At 43.0% G+C, this 16,945-nt stretch overlaps 1 protein-coding gene across 1 annotated transcript in view; it reads right to left on the bottom strand.

Annotated features, from left to right (window-relative positions):
- The window catches only part of SPIDR (scaffold protein involved in DNA repair), a 651,436-nt gene that overhangs the window by 417,643 nt on the left and 216,848 nt on the right, over window positions 1-16,945 (bottom strand). The window contains exon 8 of the mRNA XM_068237354.1: window positions 9,794-10,013. Within this exon, the coding sequence (XP_068093455.1) occupies window positions 9,794-10,013 (220 nt within the window). The remainder of the gene's footprint in view (window positions 1-9,793; window positions 10,014-16,945) is intronic.

The following is a 16,945-nucleotide window of genomic DNA, read 5'->3' as shown; positions in this document are numbered from 1 at the left end:
GGCATCACCAGCTCTTCATGATTCAGAGTATGCCCTCCTTTCAAATACGGCCAGGGAGACTTCATTGAGATCAGTGGTCAAGTGGACAGTATGCATTAGTAGCATGAGGGAAGATGATGTTCTTCCAACATCTCGGTCTTTGCTGCTTTCACCACCATTTGTTTCAAACACAGCCACACCACCACATAAAATGAGATCCCTACTCTGTGTCAGAACTATAGAGAGCCAGGTTGCTGTTATAATTTAAGTAGGCCTCAGTTATTTGGACTGAGTTTATGGAAAAGGCTTGTTCGCAGAATATACCTTTAAAACAGAGTTTCTTGTGATGTAGGCAGAAGTATCTCAGTGTTTGCTTGAAACAGATGAATAACAAGCAAATACTGAGAACATGTTCCTGAAAGAAGGCCACAGGCCTACACTGCCCCAGACAAATGGACTACGAGAACAATCAACATAGGCCATATTTACAAATACCACATTCCTGTAAGTAAGTGAAAAGTGGTCATTAAATATTAATCGAGTAGGTGTGTATTAGGACACCACGAGGGGTCTAAGCCAATAGCCGGGTCTGGGGGATGGCTAAGATGAGGTCACATTTAACTCTTTCCTAGTCGGTATTAAAGAGCCGGGTGGGCTGACGGAGCTCACTCTGATTCCTACTTTCCTGCTCTCTATATGCTGACTGGAACACCTAATTATTTTCCTTTCTTTATGTAATCTGATATAATGTATGCTGTACATAGGTAGTCTAGAACCTAGGTTCTCAACGTGTGGTACGCGTACCCCAGGGGGTACTTCTAATGGTTCTAGGGGGTACTCAGGCTTGATATACTTAGCCAAGAACAACACATTTAGAGTTTTAAAAAATGATAAATCTTATTTTAAACAACCCCAAATTAGTATTTTAGCTAATTAAAAGCAATAGTAAAGGCTTGGAAATGGTTTAGAACCAATTATAATGTACGACAATTAAATATATATTTGTCAAGGGGTACTTTGTGATAATGTTTACTATGCTAGGGGGTACTTGGTGAGTACAGGGTTTTAAAAGGGGTACATACCGATAAAATGTTGAGAAACACTGGTCTAGAAGATGTAACGTAGGATAGATATAAGGAGACCGGATTGCCCTCAGCAGGAAGGTAATCACGCCGCTGTAACGCAACATGCAACTTTGCTTGGCCAGGATATGATGAACTGTATCTGTATAGTTGTGTACTTAATAAACTCCATCAAACTTTGAAGAAGCCTGAGAAAGTCTATCTCCTGCTTGCTGTGATGAGTCGTGTTTGCAACTCTTGCTGATGAGTTTCTGGTGCCGGAGCAAAAGGTGATTTATAACAGTTTATAACAGTGGCAATAAATGGCAAATACTTTGTCATCACATCACCAGTCTTCTGCAAAGAGAAGTGCTAGGCACAGATATTAGATAAGTTAGGGGCTGTGTAATTTAATAAATACTTATTTTAGGTGTCTGTGACCCCAGAGGCCCAGGACTATAGCACAATTGGAAACGAGACTACTAAGACTCAAGAAAGTGCACTATCAGTGAGGTTTGGATCACCCTGGTTATTTGGATCAGTTGCCTTGGATCAATTAACCAGTGAAGCCATCTACTGTGATACTTGTAGAACAATGATCTTCAAACTAAGACCCGCAGGCCGAATGTAGCCCCCTGAGGCTTTTTTACACACACACACACACACACACACACACACACACACACACACACACACACACACACACACACACACACACACACACACACACACACACACACACACACACACACACACACACACACACACACACACTTATAGATGTGGTCAGTTACATCATTAACCACTTCCCTACCCTAGGGTTTTTCCCCTAAAAAACCTTGAGCAATTTTCTGTATTTCACACTCCTCCCATTCATAAGCCAATAACTTTATCAATACTTATCACACATAAATTACCTATACCTTGTTTTTTTTGGCCACCAATTAGGCTTTTTTGGGTTGTACTTTTTGCTAAGAATTATTTTATTTTGTATCCATTGTAAAGGAAATAATGAGAAAAAAAAAAGAAAAAAAGTTATTTCTCAGTTCTCAGCCCTTACAGTTTGAAAATAAAAAGTGTTACTGTAGATCAAACCCACACATTGTATTTGCCCATGTGTCCTGTTTATTTCAACATTTAAATTATGTTCCTAGTACAATGTATGGCGACAATATATTATTTGTAAATCGAGGTGTATTTTTCCATTTTTTCACATTGTAATTTATTAGTAATTACAAGCCGTATTTGACAAAAATAACAGTAATATACCCCCATGGCATACATATTTAAGAAGCTAAACCCATTTATTAGCGCCCACCCCGTAGTTAACCAGATGTGCCCCTTTATTCCCCTCCACCCCGCACTCCCCCCATAGATAACCAGGTGTGCTACTTTATTCCCCCCACTGCCCATAGATAGCCAGGTGTGCCCCTTTATCTTCCCCCTCCCGGTATAGACAGCCAGATGTACCCTTTATTAGTCCCTCCCCATACAAAAAGTCCAGATGTGCCCCTTTATTAGCCAGATTCATCCCTTTGTCCCCCACCCCTATTGATAGCCAGGTGTGCACCTTTGTTCTCCCCTCCAACAGATAGCCAGATGTACCCCTATATTCCCCCCACCTCTCCATGGATAGCCAGGTGTGCCCTTTTTGCCCCCAGTATAGCCAGATGTGCCCCATGTTCGCTCCTCCCCCCAGTATCAACAGCTAGATGTTCCTCTTTGACCCCGCCATTGACAGCCTGGTGTGCAGATTTATTTCCCCCCTCCCCTTAGATAGCCAGGAGTGCCCCTTTCCCCCCCCCCCTCATAATTAGCTAGGTATGCTCCTTTGCCCCCATACATAGGCAGGTGTGTCTCTATGTCCCCCCATAAATAGGTGTGCCCTTTAAATCCCCCCTCCAGATAGCTATAAGTGTCGGAATGATCCCCCCCTCATGGTGCGATCGGGCAGCAGGGAGGATTAGCATGTAAACAACATACCTCACCTCGTTCCAGCGCGATCAACAGTCCCTCCGTGCACTACCACTGCCTGTGTCACTATGCCGAACGGATCGGGTCCCGGCTTGATGACGTCATCAAGCCGGGACCTGATCCATTCAGCATAGTGACACAGGCAGCAGTAAAACACGGCAGATCGCGCTGGAATGAGGTGAGGTATGTTGTTTACATGCTAATCCTCCCTGCTGCCCGATCGCAGCATGAGGGAAGAAGAGGGCAGGTGGCTCATTAAAGGGAATCGTGCGGGGGGAAGTGGGGGTGGGAGGATCAGACCCCGGGAAGGGGATCCTTGATTAGTGTAGTTAGAGGGGGGGGGGGGGGGTAATGAGCCCAGGCGTGTGCTAGCACGCGTGCTGTGCTCATTAAAGTGAAGTAACTTATATTGTCATTGTGTGGCTTTCAGGAGCCACTTACGACGACATGAATATACTGTATGCAGGATGGAAAGTGGTTAAATATTGGTGACCCGCGAATAGAATAGCAGTGCTGGCACCACCCATCCACGTGGAAGCCATAAAGCAGTAATTCACTGGTTTCCAATCAAATTCCACATCAGGTGACACTGCTGTCCAATTGGACTGCAGGTTGTCACCTGGGTATGCTTAACTGTCTGGCCCGCAAAGCCTTCTACATCATTTTATGTATACGCCGGCCCCCCAGCATTCTGAAGTATGTTGACCCGGCCCTCAACCCAAAACATTTGGGGACCCCTGTTGTAGAATGTCATAAATGGCAATAAAAACTGTTAATGGTAAAATGGGGAAGGAGAGGTTATTAACCACCCTGGCGTTCTGATTAAATCGCCAGGGTGGCTGCGGGAGGGTTTTTTTTAAATAAAAAAAAAACTATTTCATGCAGCCAACTGAAAGTTGGCTGCATGAAAGCCCACTAGAGGGCGCTCCGGAGGCGATCTTCCGATCGCCTCCGGCGCCCAGAATAAACAAGGAAGGCCGCAATGAGCGGCCTTCCTTGTTTTGCTTATATCGTCGCCATAGCGACGAGCGGAGTGACGTCATCGACGTCAGCCGACGTCGTGACGTCAGCCGCCTCCGATCCAGCCCTTAGCGCTGGCCGGAACTTTTTGTTCCGGCTGCGCAGGGCTCAGGCGGCTAGGGGGGCCCTCTTTCGCCGCTGCTCGCGGCGAATCGCCGCAGAGCGGCGGCGATCAGGCAGCACACGCGGCTGGCAAAGTGCCGGCTGCGTGTGCTGCTTTTTATTTCATCAAAATCGGCCCAGCAGGGCCTGAGCGGCAGCCGCTGGCGGTGTTGGACGAGCTGAGCTCGTCCAGACCGCTCAGCTGGTTAAGGAGACTACTTGATTATTTTATCTTTTAGAGCAGTGTTTCTCAACATTTTATTGATATGTACCCCTTTTAAAACCATGTATTCACCAAGTACCCACTGGCATAGTAAACATTATTACAAGTACCCCTTGACAAATATATATTTAATTGTAGTACATGATAATTGGTTCTAAACAATTTCCAAACATTTACTATTGCTTTTAATTAGCTAAAATACTAATTTGGGGTTGTTAAAATAAGATTTATAATTTTCTAAAACTCTAAATTTGTTATTCGTGGTCAAATATATTAAGCCCGAGTACCCCCTGGAACCATAAGAAGTACCCTCTGGGGTACGCGTACCACATGTTGAGAACCTAGGTTTTAGAGTATTATGAAAGGTGACTTAACACCATGTTTATTGTGATGGCTTCACAGCTTAGCTCTCCTTCCATTCCAACTATAATGGCGCCTCTCTTATATGTCCCCATGCTAGCTGCCTGCCATTTTAAGCAATACTATCATAGTGCCCCCTTATAGGGTCTCCATGTATAGTGCCACTCAGTATAGTTATCCACTTATATTGATGCCAACTAATACAACCCCCTATATAGCTCACTCTTCATAGTGCATGTTTTATAATGCCCCCCACCCTACCCCATTAATAGTCTAATTATTAGTTCCACCTTAGAGCTTCCCTCTGCATACAATTCAGCATTTGTAAATGAGCCCGATTGTACTTCCCCTTTTGCTGCACTAAAATCAGCAGCTGAAACAATGTTGGGTAGGTATATACTTGCGTATCTCCATTCGAGAGATGCAATGATCTTTTGATTGCCAGTGATTCATCCCCAGTCTCCTGCAGCTGTGTCTACTAGATCCCAGTCCAATAACATTATTATGTCTTCTGGACAGGACTAGGTGGGCGCAGTAGAGGAAGTTGTCAAGGAAAACTGGAAACTGAAGGTTTAGGAATCAGCACCGGCAAACATCGGGGGAGGTGAATACATACTCACCCAGCATTGCTACTGCTGATTTCTACAGGAGGGAGGAGTGTAACTGCAATTCAGGGGGGGGGGGGGGGCTTCACTGATCAGTATCAGATATCTAGAGATGGGGACTGATGCATGAAAGTCAGGGAAATTTGTCATGCACAGGTAGCACACAGTAATTTTACTGGAACTTGTTGTGTTGGGGGAGCAGCATCCATTACAATATTAGTACCTTTTTTCACTAGGAAACACAATCGCATGTGCAATAACGCTGCAATCAATACTTCAACTACTGCAGTTTCGCTGCAAGTGTGCCATGATCCGTTGAGTGTACAGTGCAATTATGGTGCATTCGATTTCCAATGAGAGAGAAAAAAATTTGCGTTGAAAATGCCGAATCGTGAGGAAAATCGTACAGCGGTGCTATTGCAATGCAATTTCCTGTGCTCCTAGTCCTATACATTGTATAGGAGCACAAGCGCAGCAGGCTGGCGACTGTGATTCAGGAAAAAAACGAGTTGCACTACTGGAGAAACAGCACCGTGATTTACATGTTAATTGTGGTTCTGTTACAATCCGCAAGTGACTAGCGATCCAGTTTTCATATAGGATCACAGCTAGTAGCAACGGGCCCTTAGATTTATGGGGAAAAAAATGCGTGCCCCTAATAGTGTAGCGGGTGCTGCTCCAATGGCCTTAGTACTGGTAAATGGGCGCACATAGCACATTTACCAAACTTAGTGTATGCAATACCTTCAGTTCCATATCTTTTTATTATAATTTAGTATTTAAATTGCACCGACACATTCTGCAGGCTAATGAGCAAAGGTGCATGCTAGCTCAACCTCTGTATGCGTGGGCAACCATGGGCTTATATATGACCTGATGGCAAAGAGGATGTGAATATACTGCATTCCTGTCAACATCTAGTTAAAGGATAAATTCAAGGACTACAGCAAAATACCTAAAATGAGCAGCAAAAACAACTATAAAGGCGTACATTGGCTACATGCTAACCAGATATTACAGTGGAAATAAAATAAAGGAATGCTTCTAGCAGATGCTAAATGTCTCCTTTTTTCCTGATCACCATTGTATCCTCTTCACTCTCGTCTGATGCTCAAGCCAAATGCATACTTTGTGTTTGACATTTAAGGGACACTATAATTTATCACTGCCTAAGCACCAGAAGAAAAGGATTGTATTTGATTCAGACCAGGAAAACAAACTCCAAAAGACAGAAGTCAACAGTTGTATTTTTAATATGGCATGAATTGTAATTTTTAATCTACTTGCAATGGAACAATATTGTACTTGATGTCCTCACAGCAAGACACAACAAAAAACAGAATCCACTGGGATGACTGGTTTATTGAAAATCTGTGGAATCTCAGAAGGACGTCAGCAGCCTGCAGTCCCTGTCCAGACTTAACACCACTCAAACATATAGTGAGGAGTGAAGCATTGCCTAAGATAACCGGACACCCACAATAGGACAAACATACAACCTTAGAGGTTGTATGAGGGCAACACGGTGGCCTAGTGATTAGCACTCTCGCCTTGCAGCACTGGGTCCCCAGGTTTAAATACCAGCCAGGACACTATCTTCATGGAGTTTGTATGTTGTTCCCATGCCTGCGTGGGTTTCACCCGGGCACTCCGGTTTCCTCTCACATCCCAAAAACATAACATAAATTAACTGGCTTCTCCCCGCAAGAAAATTGACCCTAGACTGCGAGTGCCATATGACTATGGTAGGGATTAGATTGTGAGCTCCTCTGAGGGACAATTAGTGACAAGACTATATACTGTATATACTATGTAAAGAGCTGCGGAATGTCCGCACTATATAAATATTAAATAATAATAAAAAGTTAGATAACTGAACGTAACACCAATATACCCCTGTCATTTTTCTACTCCATGCCTCAATGTTATTCCCCTTGAAAATCAACAGATGAATTTTGATTGGCTTTTTTAGGCTCCACCCACTTTTCTGATTATTAATCCCAGTGACCCAGTAACCAACTGTGCAAAGTTTGAGAACCCTGCCATTAACAGTGTAAGAATGGCTGCAGTCTATATTTTCCCAGTGAAATTCGTTTTTGGCTCCGCCAACTTTTTGTAACCTTGACAGATAGTCACTCAATGATCAAGTTTATGAGCTTTCAGGTTCCTGGCATCAACAATGTGTGAATGGAGGTTGCAGTTTATATTTTGCCATGTTAAAAAAGTAGTTGTTGGCGCCACCCACTTTTTCTAATCTTGACATACAGTCACTCAATTACCAAGTTTATGAGCTTTGGGGTCCTTGGTATCAATAATTTGTATATTCACATGGAAATTAAACAAATCTGATTGGCTGTTTGTGGCCGCGCCCCCTTTCTTAATTTGAACCCCAATCACCCAGTGACCAACTGTACCAGATTTGAAGCATCTGCTATTAACAATGCAAGAATGGCAGCAATTTAAATATTCCCCTTGAAAATCAATAAGTACATTTTGATTGGCTGTTGTAGACTCCACCCATTTTCCTGAATATTAATTCCAGTCATCCAGTGACCAACTGTGTAAAGTTTGAGAACCCTGCCAATAGCAGTGTAAGAATGGCTGCAGTTTATATTTTCCCAGTGAAATTTGTTTTTGGCTCCGCCAACTTTTTGTAACTTTGACAGATAGTCACTCAATGACCAAGTTTATGAGCTTTCAGGTTCCTGGCATCAAAAATGTGTGAATGGAAGCAGTTTATCCATCAAGGAAACCTGATTGGATGTTTGTGGCCCCGCCCTTTAGTGAATTTGGACTCCAGTCACCCAATGACCGACTGCAGCAAGTTTGAAGCCTCTGCCATAAACACTGTGAGAATGGCAGCAGTTTAAATATTCCCCTTTAAAATCAATAGGTGAATTTTGATTGGCTGTTGAAAGCTCCACCCACTTTCCTGAATCTTAATCTCATTCACCCAGTAACCAAGCGTGGCAAGTTTGAGAACCCTGCGTTTACCAGACTAAGAATGGCTGCAGTTTACATTTTCCAATTAAAAATGAATGGCTGAAATTTGATTGGCTGTTTTATGCTCTGCCCACTTTTCCTGGATTTGTAACCTCGGTCACCAAGCGACCAACTGTGCCAAGTGTGGGGACTCTGGCTTAACTACTGTGAGAATGGCAGCCTTCTCAAGGTAATGGCAGCCTTCTTCACCCCCCCCTCCCCCCCCCAAAAAAAAAAACACATTGATAGACATATGACTATTGTAAGGATTAGTTTGTGAGCCCTCTGAGTGGCGATGATTTGTAGATAGTGAGCGTATACACAGCCTGAACAGTTTGTCGTCCAAAGAACTATTTTTAAATGGACTATTGTAGAGAAGTTCTAAAATCATAATTCAGGGATCATTAAGATTCTGCTCTACAGCAAACCAACAGGGTAATAAACTAGATGATGTGCACATACAGCTCATTAGCACTCTTGCCTTGCAGCACTAGGTTGAAATCTTAGGCAGGACACTACCTGTATAGAGTTTGCATGTTTTCCCTTAAAACGGAATATAACCCAGCATTTCATCTTTGCTCTAAAACATTATTTTCAGCATATAATATGCAACCAGCATTTCTTTTTTTACTCGACCAGCATTCGAAGGGTTACACACAGAGCTTGAAAGTTCCGTGCAGTGAAATGTGGACGCATCGGAACTTTAGATAATGTTATCTTGTGTTTACTTAAATGTATCAAGTGAGGAATGTGACACATTCTCTGACTGTGGAGAAGCAGCTGGAGACAGAGAGACACTGAAAGCATGTCTGCCTGCAATACAGCAATGAATAAAAACAGTTATTAATAAAATGCAAAGTCAGCTCACAAAAGCAAAAAACTGTACTTTTGGGAACCTATAAATTCTAAATGAATAATAATACTTATGCACAAATGCAAATATGATAACCGTATGGCATATAAAAAGTAAGAATACATGTTTTTATTGAATATTAGGGTTTTAAAACCGCTTTAAATAGGAAAATTTGGGTGCCTGCTAGCGGTGGAAGTTTGGGCCCTGCAATAGGCTCTCATAGAAATATCAACAATAAAAGGAACTAGATGTGGACGCCCCCATTTTTCTCCATAGTGCTCCTTTAAGTACACTTGTATTCTGGAGGACTACCTGAATACCTCCTACTCTGGAATGTAAACACTGCATGTGGTTAGTGCACTTGTGCACATGTTAATCTATTTTATATTGCTTGTGCGATGGATGAAAGGCAGGTCATTAGAAAAAGTGGCGAGGTAGGCGAAACACTGATACATCTTTCAAAACAGCTCATCTTTAAGGGGTGAGAGTTCTTGGTGGATTCAGAGAAAGATGCAAGAAACTATACAAAAGCTGTGCTGTACCACTGGCAGAACATTGGAGACTGGAATATAGTACAGGATGAAAAAGAACACCAGCACTTGTACATGTGTGGCATATGTTATCATTTACTTACCATGGTGGGTAGATATGGATGATGTCATTTAACTTTGGTTTAACTTGTGCTGCAGTTTGCCGAGAGAATAGAACCTTCAGCTTTGCTGTCTCAAGACACTGACTCATTGGGTGATCATCTACATTCTGTAGGTCAGTCAACTGGTGACACAGTGCAATCCACACTGTACACTCCTCATGAACTTCAGTAACCTTGATGAGAAGTGTCCCAGATTTATCTCCTATAAATAAGAAAAAAAGACCATCAAACCAACATTGCTGGAAAGAAACCATGGCCACCAACTTAGATATCACGGATGTCCAAAGAGAGGTCTTGATGCGTTTGGAAGTTTTGTGTAAACGTTTAGTTCTCCATAACCGAACTGTAAAGCCCAGAATTGCTTCTCCAGTCTTGCATATCACGAGGAAGGCCCAAAACCTACGTTTGTTTTTTTTTTCTTCTATTTTTGTCTGGGTACTGCTTGGATAAATCTCCCTTTACTTCCAACCACAGTGACAGGATCACAAAAAAACCGGAAGAGAGGTTACAGACTCTACAAAAGTGATAAAGAAATCACAGGCAATTGTGAAATATTTTCCCCAGGGGCATGTGACCCTATTGAGAATATTAAGAAGATTCTTCGTACGACAGAAACTGTGAAATGAGATTAGAGTACCGTAATGTATTTAAACCTCACAGATTATCAAACCCTTTCCATTATAAACGTTTCACTTTTTAACACCCCGGACTCACAACATAGTGGTGAGGAATGTATATTACTGATGTTAAAGTTTAAAGGACAACTGAAGTGAGAGGTATATGAAGGCTGCCATATTTATTTCCTTTTAAACAATACCAGTTGCCTGGCAGTAGTGTCTGAATCACAAACCTGAAATAAGTATGCAGTAAGTGGTGTAATTACAGGGGAGCAGCCCCTGCAAGCGGAGGGGGCCCCAACTACTACTTCACTACCTCCGATAAAATGGTACATCCTTCAGAACAGGCGTTTTTGTGGCTGCAATTGTTACGGGTGTGAAGATTACGATGTCCACACTTGTTTTATGACCCCTGCAAGATAGGCCCCCAGACTGTGAGGGTCATTAGGAGTAAATCCAAACTTGAAATGACAAAAATACAGGGAGATCGGGAGCCCAATCTGGTGTATTAACGTTGGACTAACGTCAGGTACTAGTAGTATAAGAATAATACTCACAAGTGTGGGTTGCTGGAGGCAACCACTCGTCTTGGCATGTGGGGGAGTACCGCCCTCACTCGGCCTTTTCCCGTCCGGTTCGGTCGTCGCTCCAGGAAAAATTCAGATATAACAGGGTATACCTGATATCTGTGGATCCTCTAGGGGGATATAGCATAAGCTTAGAAATGGTTGGAGGCGCCCGTGTCGGATCGAGAGGATTTTAAGCAGCGTCCCTGGTTTGTATGCATGTGTGTGGTAACTGATATCACAGCTCTACAACTCTAGAGATTGCCTACCTTATTAGTAGTAATCAAACCATGTAAAAGGAAGTTCAGAGTTTATTTGTGCACATCGACAACGCGTTTCACGGTCGCAGCCGCTTCATCAGGTCAAATATACGTGCTTGAAATAAGAACATAAAAACAGTTTACAAAGGCGCTCAGGATTCTAATTAGTAAAGAAAAAACATATAAGATACATATAGCTACAATAGCCGGATTTTTGAAAGGCATGGTGTAAATCAATACATATAACATAAAATACCTAACATAGGTAGTCAACTTAGCCGGGCCAAATAAGTGATGCGTATCACGTATATGCCATGAGTAACGTGGTGGCCTGAAAAGACCTAAAAGGACAAGAGCTGCCCTGAGCTAAAAATAATAAAGTACCTGCAACCTGAGGGAAGTGTACCGCTGTAATCTCATATTTATGAGTCTGACAGCGCTGCACCATGAGTAGGGTAAGGATACCCCGTAAATACTCTCATAGGACCAGGACATAATTAAAAATAATATATAAAGGGTAGACTAACCCGTAAAAATATTAATAGGTGGGCAAAGTAAAGTATAAGAGGGACGCTGGGGCTGAGGGGTGGACTAGGGGGGTATTGCAGTAGGTAAAGGACCCCTAGGGAGGCGCAATGTATAGTGCAGCCAATGTCAGAGGGACGACAAGAAATTTAAGCCAAATAAAGTCAAGGTACTGGGGAACAGAAATTACCTGTAGTGTCCTGTGATGTGCCTGGGCGCCAATTGAGCGCCGCTGTCCTGGCTGCCTGGAACTTATAGCGCTGTCAATTACTGAGGGGGCGGAGGAGGTGGGCGTGTATGCTCACATCTAGCCCCAATGGTAGCCAGGGAGGTGGTGAAGGGGGGCGTGGCTCTATCGCCACAGGTACTGCATGGCCAGAGGTAAAAGAAGAAAGGGGCGCGGTCTCCTCCGGACAGGCAGCGTCACCTCGCGGGAGACGCATCTGAGTATGCCCGCCCACTGAGGCTGTACGAAGTACCCGAGCGCACGTCATTCCGTAGACGTGCGCTCTAATCCGTCATGCGAGGGGAAGGAGAGAGGGCGGTGTCATGACGTAGGGAGGCCCTGTAATATATGCATGTTACCATGGTGACAGACCCACGCCAAGGGTGCGTGCCTGTCAGGACTGACTTCAGATGTCAGAAACGAAAGCTGCCTATTACTAAAAGTCCACAGGAAATGGAAGGGAAACAGGTACACTAGTAATTTAAAGAATACCTGACGCATAAACATAGTTAATATATTAATAAGATGAAAATAATAACAAATAAAAATAAAATAAAATAAAGTAAAATAAAAAGGGCACAATTACTAGATAGCCAGAGGCCTATATGAGTGGGGGATTGGCTAAGCCCCCACCGTACACAATTCTGTTTAGAAACACATATTGTACACAGAGAGAAAATGAGTTCATATGTCTTTCTCAGTGTTGCGGCCATAATATTGTCAATGATGATACCAAAGTAGCACAACTGCAACCGAAGCATAAAGGTGCGCCTCTGTGTGTAAATGCAAGTGTGCCGGTAATACAGAGGGCCATACGTGAAAATTTAGAATAAATAGCCAAAAACTAATATGTGATAAAGTCTCGAAGTGTGGGCTGCCCCCAATTTGATAGATGGAGTTTAGAGGTAAAATACGGGCCCTAGTTAAGGCCAACCCCCTCCAACTGTGATGAAAAAAGGGAGGGGGGGGAGAAAGGGGGGGATATTTTAAAAGGGAGGGGGGGGGATTTATGTGATAAGGATTAATTGGAGGGGCCTAAGGGAGGGATCCAATACGAAATCCTGACCTGTAGTCTGGTTATTGAGGGTCGAACGGCTTTTTGAGCCCGAACATTAGCTTTAAGGCAGTTATGTGCATATGTTGTACATAGTGACCAATAGAGCGGCTGAATCCTTCCTTTACGGATCCTAATTGCTCCTCGGATAGTTATATGTGAAAGGTTCTAGGGATTTCGTAATCAAGGCTGACTCATGGATGAGAGGGGGGTATATGGGCAGGAATTGGAATTATTAAAGGTTGTGCTCCAAACAGACGTTTAGACCCTCTGGTTGGAGAGTGTTTAATTGAAAGATCCAGTACATCTCTCTTCTTTTCAGCATATTGTGACGGTTAGCGGAGCCCTCCATGATGTACTCAATGGGGCAGACTTTTGTACCTTCTGGATTCTCATTGTGGTATAATTTGTAATGCCTGGAGAGTCCATGTTTGAGGAAACCTTTTTCTATATTGCGTCTGTGTTGGCTCCATCTTGTTCTTAGTTGCTGAGTGGTTCGGCCGACGTACTGTTTATTGCAAGGACATGTAATGAGATATATTATAAAGTTAGTGGCACAAGTCAGATTGCTCATGATCTGGAAGGATTCACCTGTTTGTGTGGATGTAAACTCTTTTTGTCCAGTTACTATCACCTTGCAGCATAGGCAACGGGACTGTTTGCATTTAAAAGTACCCTTCGTTGGTGTTCCCTTTATGGTTAGTTCCAAGTTTTTTGCGGTATCCGCAGTCTTCAGTTTACTTGGGGCTACGATGTTCTTGAGTGTCTTCGCTCTTCTGTATGTTATTCCGGGTTTATTTTGCAGTTGGGTATTTAGAAAGGGATCCCTTCTAAGAAGTGACCAGTGTTTATTTATTATTGTTTTGACCTCTATATGTTGATTCGAGAACCTCGTGATGAAATTGAGTTCAGGGGCACCGTTTTTGTTGTTGTTTTTGTTGTTGTTTATTTTCCTGTCGAGCAGTGTGGCTCTCTCTGTTGTTCTTGCTCTCTTGTTTGCTTCTCTCACTAGTCGGGACGGGTACTTTTTCTCCTTGAACTTTTTCGTGAGGATTTTTGCTTGTTCATCATAGGTCGATGTCAGTACAGTTTTTTCTGATTCTCAGAAACTGGCCATATGGTATGTTGGTTTTCCAGGGCCTATGAGGGCTGCTTTTGTAGTCCACATAGGCATTGGAATCTACAGATTTCAAATGATTGCAAGATTTGATCGACCCCCCATCCTGGTATAGTGTCACGTCTAAATATTCAATTTTCTGTGTGCTGTGATTCATGGTAAACGAAATGCCCCAGTCATTGTTATTGAGATAGTCTTTCAACTGGTTGATTGTTGTTATCTCTCCCTGCCATATGAAAATTAGGTCATCTATATACCTCCTGTAGTAGATGACGTTCCTGCTAAAAGGATTGTCGGGTCCAAGTAGCAGTTCCTCGAAGAGGCCCATCGTCAAGTTAGCGTAGCTTGGAGCAAAACTTGCCCCCATAGCTGTTCCTCTTTGTTGTAGGTATATGGTGTCCATGAATTGGAAGTAGTTGTGCGTCAGTATAAACGTGATGGCTTGTATAATGAAGTATCTCTGTTTCTCTGGAAACCTATCGTCAGAATTCAGGTAGTGCCAGACTGCTCGTAGTCCAATCTTGTGGTGAATATTAGAATATAGAGAGGCCACATCTAAAGTAATCCAATGGTAATCTTCTTGCCATTGTTGATCTCTGAGTTCTGATAGCAATTGTGTTGAGTCCTTGAGGTAGGATGGTAGATTCCTCACGTATGGTTGTAGGTGCTGTTCCACCAATTCCGAAAGATGTGCTGTCAGTGAATCAATTCCCGCTATGATCGGCCGACCTGGTGGATTTGTTAATGACTTATGTATCTTTGGTAGATGATAAAATTGTGCCATGGTTGGGTTTGGATTGGTTATGTAGTCTTGTTCCATCTTGCTTATAATTCCTTCCTCCTGTGCCCATTTTGTCAATGTTTTCAGTATGCCCCCGTATTCTTTAGTGGGATCTTCTTGTAGAATTGAGTAGTATTCTCTGTCTTGAAGAATTCTTTCTCCTTCCCTCGTATAGTCGTCTCTATTCATGATCACGATCCCCCCCCCCCCCCTTTATCCGCTGATTTGATAACAATTTCTTTATTTGCTTGTAGATCTTTGATTGCCCTTTCCTCGTCCTTATTGAGGTTCTTTCTCTTTCCTTTCTTATGTTCTAGTTTTCTAAACCCCTCCATCACTTCAGTGTAGAAGCTCTCTATATATGGACCCCTTTGGTTGGTCGGATAAAAGGTTGATTTCCTCTTGAGTTCTGTGTGGACATATTTCTCTAACGTGAATTCTTCATGATCAATCCCGATCTGTACGACTGTGTCACCTGGATCTGGGATGATGGGTGTTTCCTTCTTGTCTCTGTCAGTGGGGATCCCTTGTAATTTTTTCATGTTGAAGAAGCGTTTGAGGGTTAATTTGCGGACGAAAGAGTTGAGATCTATGAATAATTCATACAGATTGGATGACTTGGCTGGGCAAAAAGATAGCCCCCTGCCCAGGACCTCTCTTTCGGCCTCATTCAAAATATGATTTGATAAGTTGAAGATACATTTCGGGGGTTCTTTGTTTTTAGAACTGTCTACATTGATAGTTTCCTGGTTTGTTTTCTTCTTGCCCCCTCTCTTTCCTCTTTTTCTCGGTCCTCGTGAGTCCTGCCTCCCCTTGTTGGTACCGGTGAGGAGATGGTTAATGGGGGTGCCACGTCTCGTAGGCTCAATAATCTCGGTTGTAATGGGGGTGTCTCTCCTAGTATTGTCGGAAGCTCTAAAAAAGAAGATGATGAGCTAGTAGTACCCCTTATTGAGATAGTGTCCTCACTGCTATTAGTTTCTTGTGTATAGGTGTAGTAGTCGGTGATTTGTTTGGTATCGGCCTTCTGGTCGATACGGGTCTTCTTATTTAGTGTAGGTATTTTTGTCCTTTTAGCCTTGGGTGTGGGCCTGATTTGAGGTTGCTGTGTGACTTCCTTGATTTCGACCTGTCTTTCCAGGACTTTTGTTGTGGTCGTCTCATCGGTCGGTTCTTGCTCGTCGTTGTACAAACTCAGATCGAGCAGTTCTCCTGAGATCTCACTCGACTCCGGTGAGAGTTGTGATAGATCTCTCTTCCTTGAGTTCGGAGTAGACATGGGGGTACTGAAAATTTCCCGATTATCTGTGGGTGGGCTCGTCTTCCCTGCTGGTGAGCTTGGACTCATACCAGGATGTATCTGCTTCAATCCTGGAGCGTATCATTAAAAAGAGGAAGTCCATTTTAGCTACATTAGAACTAACAATCAAAGAACATAAGTCCCAACTAGCCCAATATGCAGGATCTACCCAATACAAGTCCTTCTCGAATATCCTTAGTAATAAGATCAGCAAATTTGAATTGGAAATTTCTGAGGGAAAGCTGAAGAAAATTAATAGGGACAGGAATCTATATATTAATACCAGACAAAGGCCAAAAACCCTGCGACCTATCCCCCAGACAGGCCAACGAGCAGGGGAATCTACAAATAGAAACAGACAAGAGAACGTAGATACGACTAATCAGAATGAAGTACCACATATAGAAGTCCAGACCCCGCGATTAACGGAGGAGGATTTGAAGTCCCACGGACCAGATCGTAACATCAATCACACCTTGAACCACACGAGGAGGCCCTCACTGAAAGCACGTGGAGTTCGTACCCCGGCAAAGCAGAGAGGAGTAAATGACTGCAATTCACCGAAGAACAAAATAAAGATAAAGAGAACAACAATACAAAAAAATCCAATACATAGGATCATGGATCAGGAATTCTCGAAGGAAAGAACCACAGAAAGAAACATAGAAAAACAAAGAGACCCAGGATT

This window comes from Hyperolius riggenbachi, chromosome 5, assembly GCF_040937935.1.
Source record: "Hyperolius riggenbachi isolate aHypRig1 chromosome 5, aHypRig1.pri, whole genome shotgun sequence".
In the NCBI taxonomy this organism is placed as follows: Eukaryota; Metazoa; Chordata; class Amphibia; order Anura; family Hyperoliidae; genus Hyperolius; species Hyperolius riggenbachi.
The sequence above is the reverse complement of the archived record's forward strand: the minus strand, read 5'-3'. Positions and strand labels throughout refer to the sequence as shown.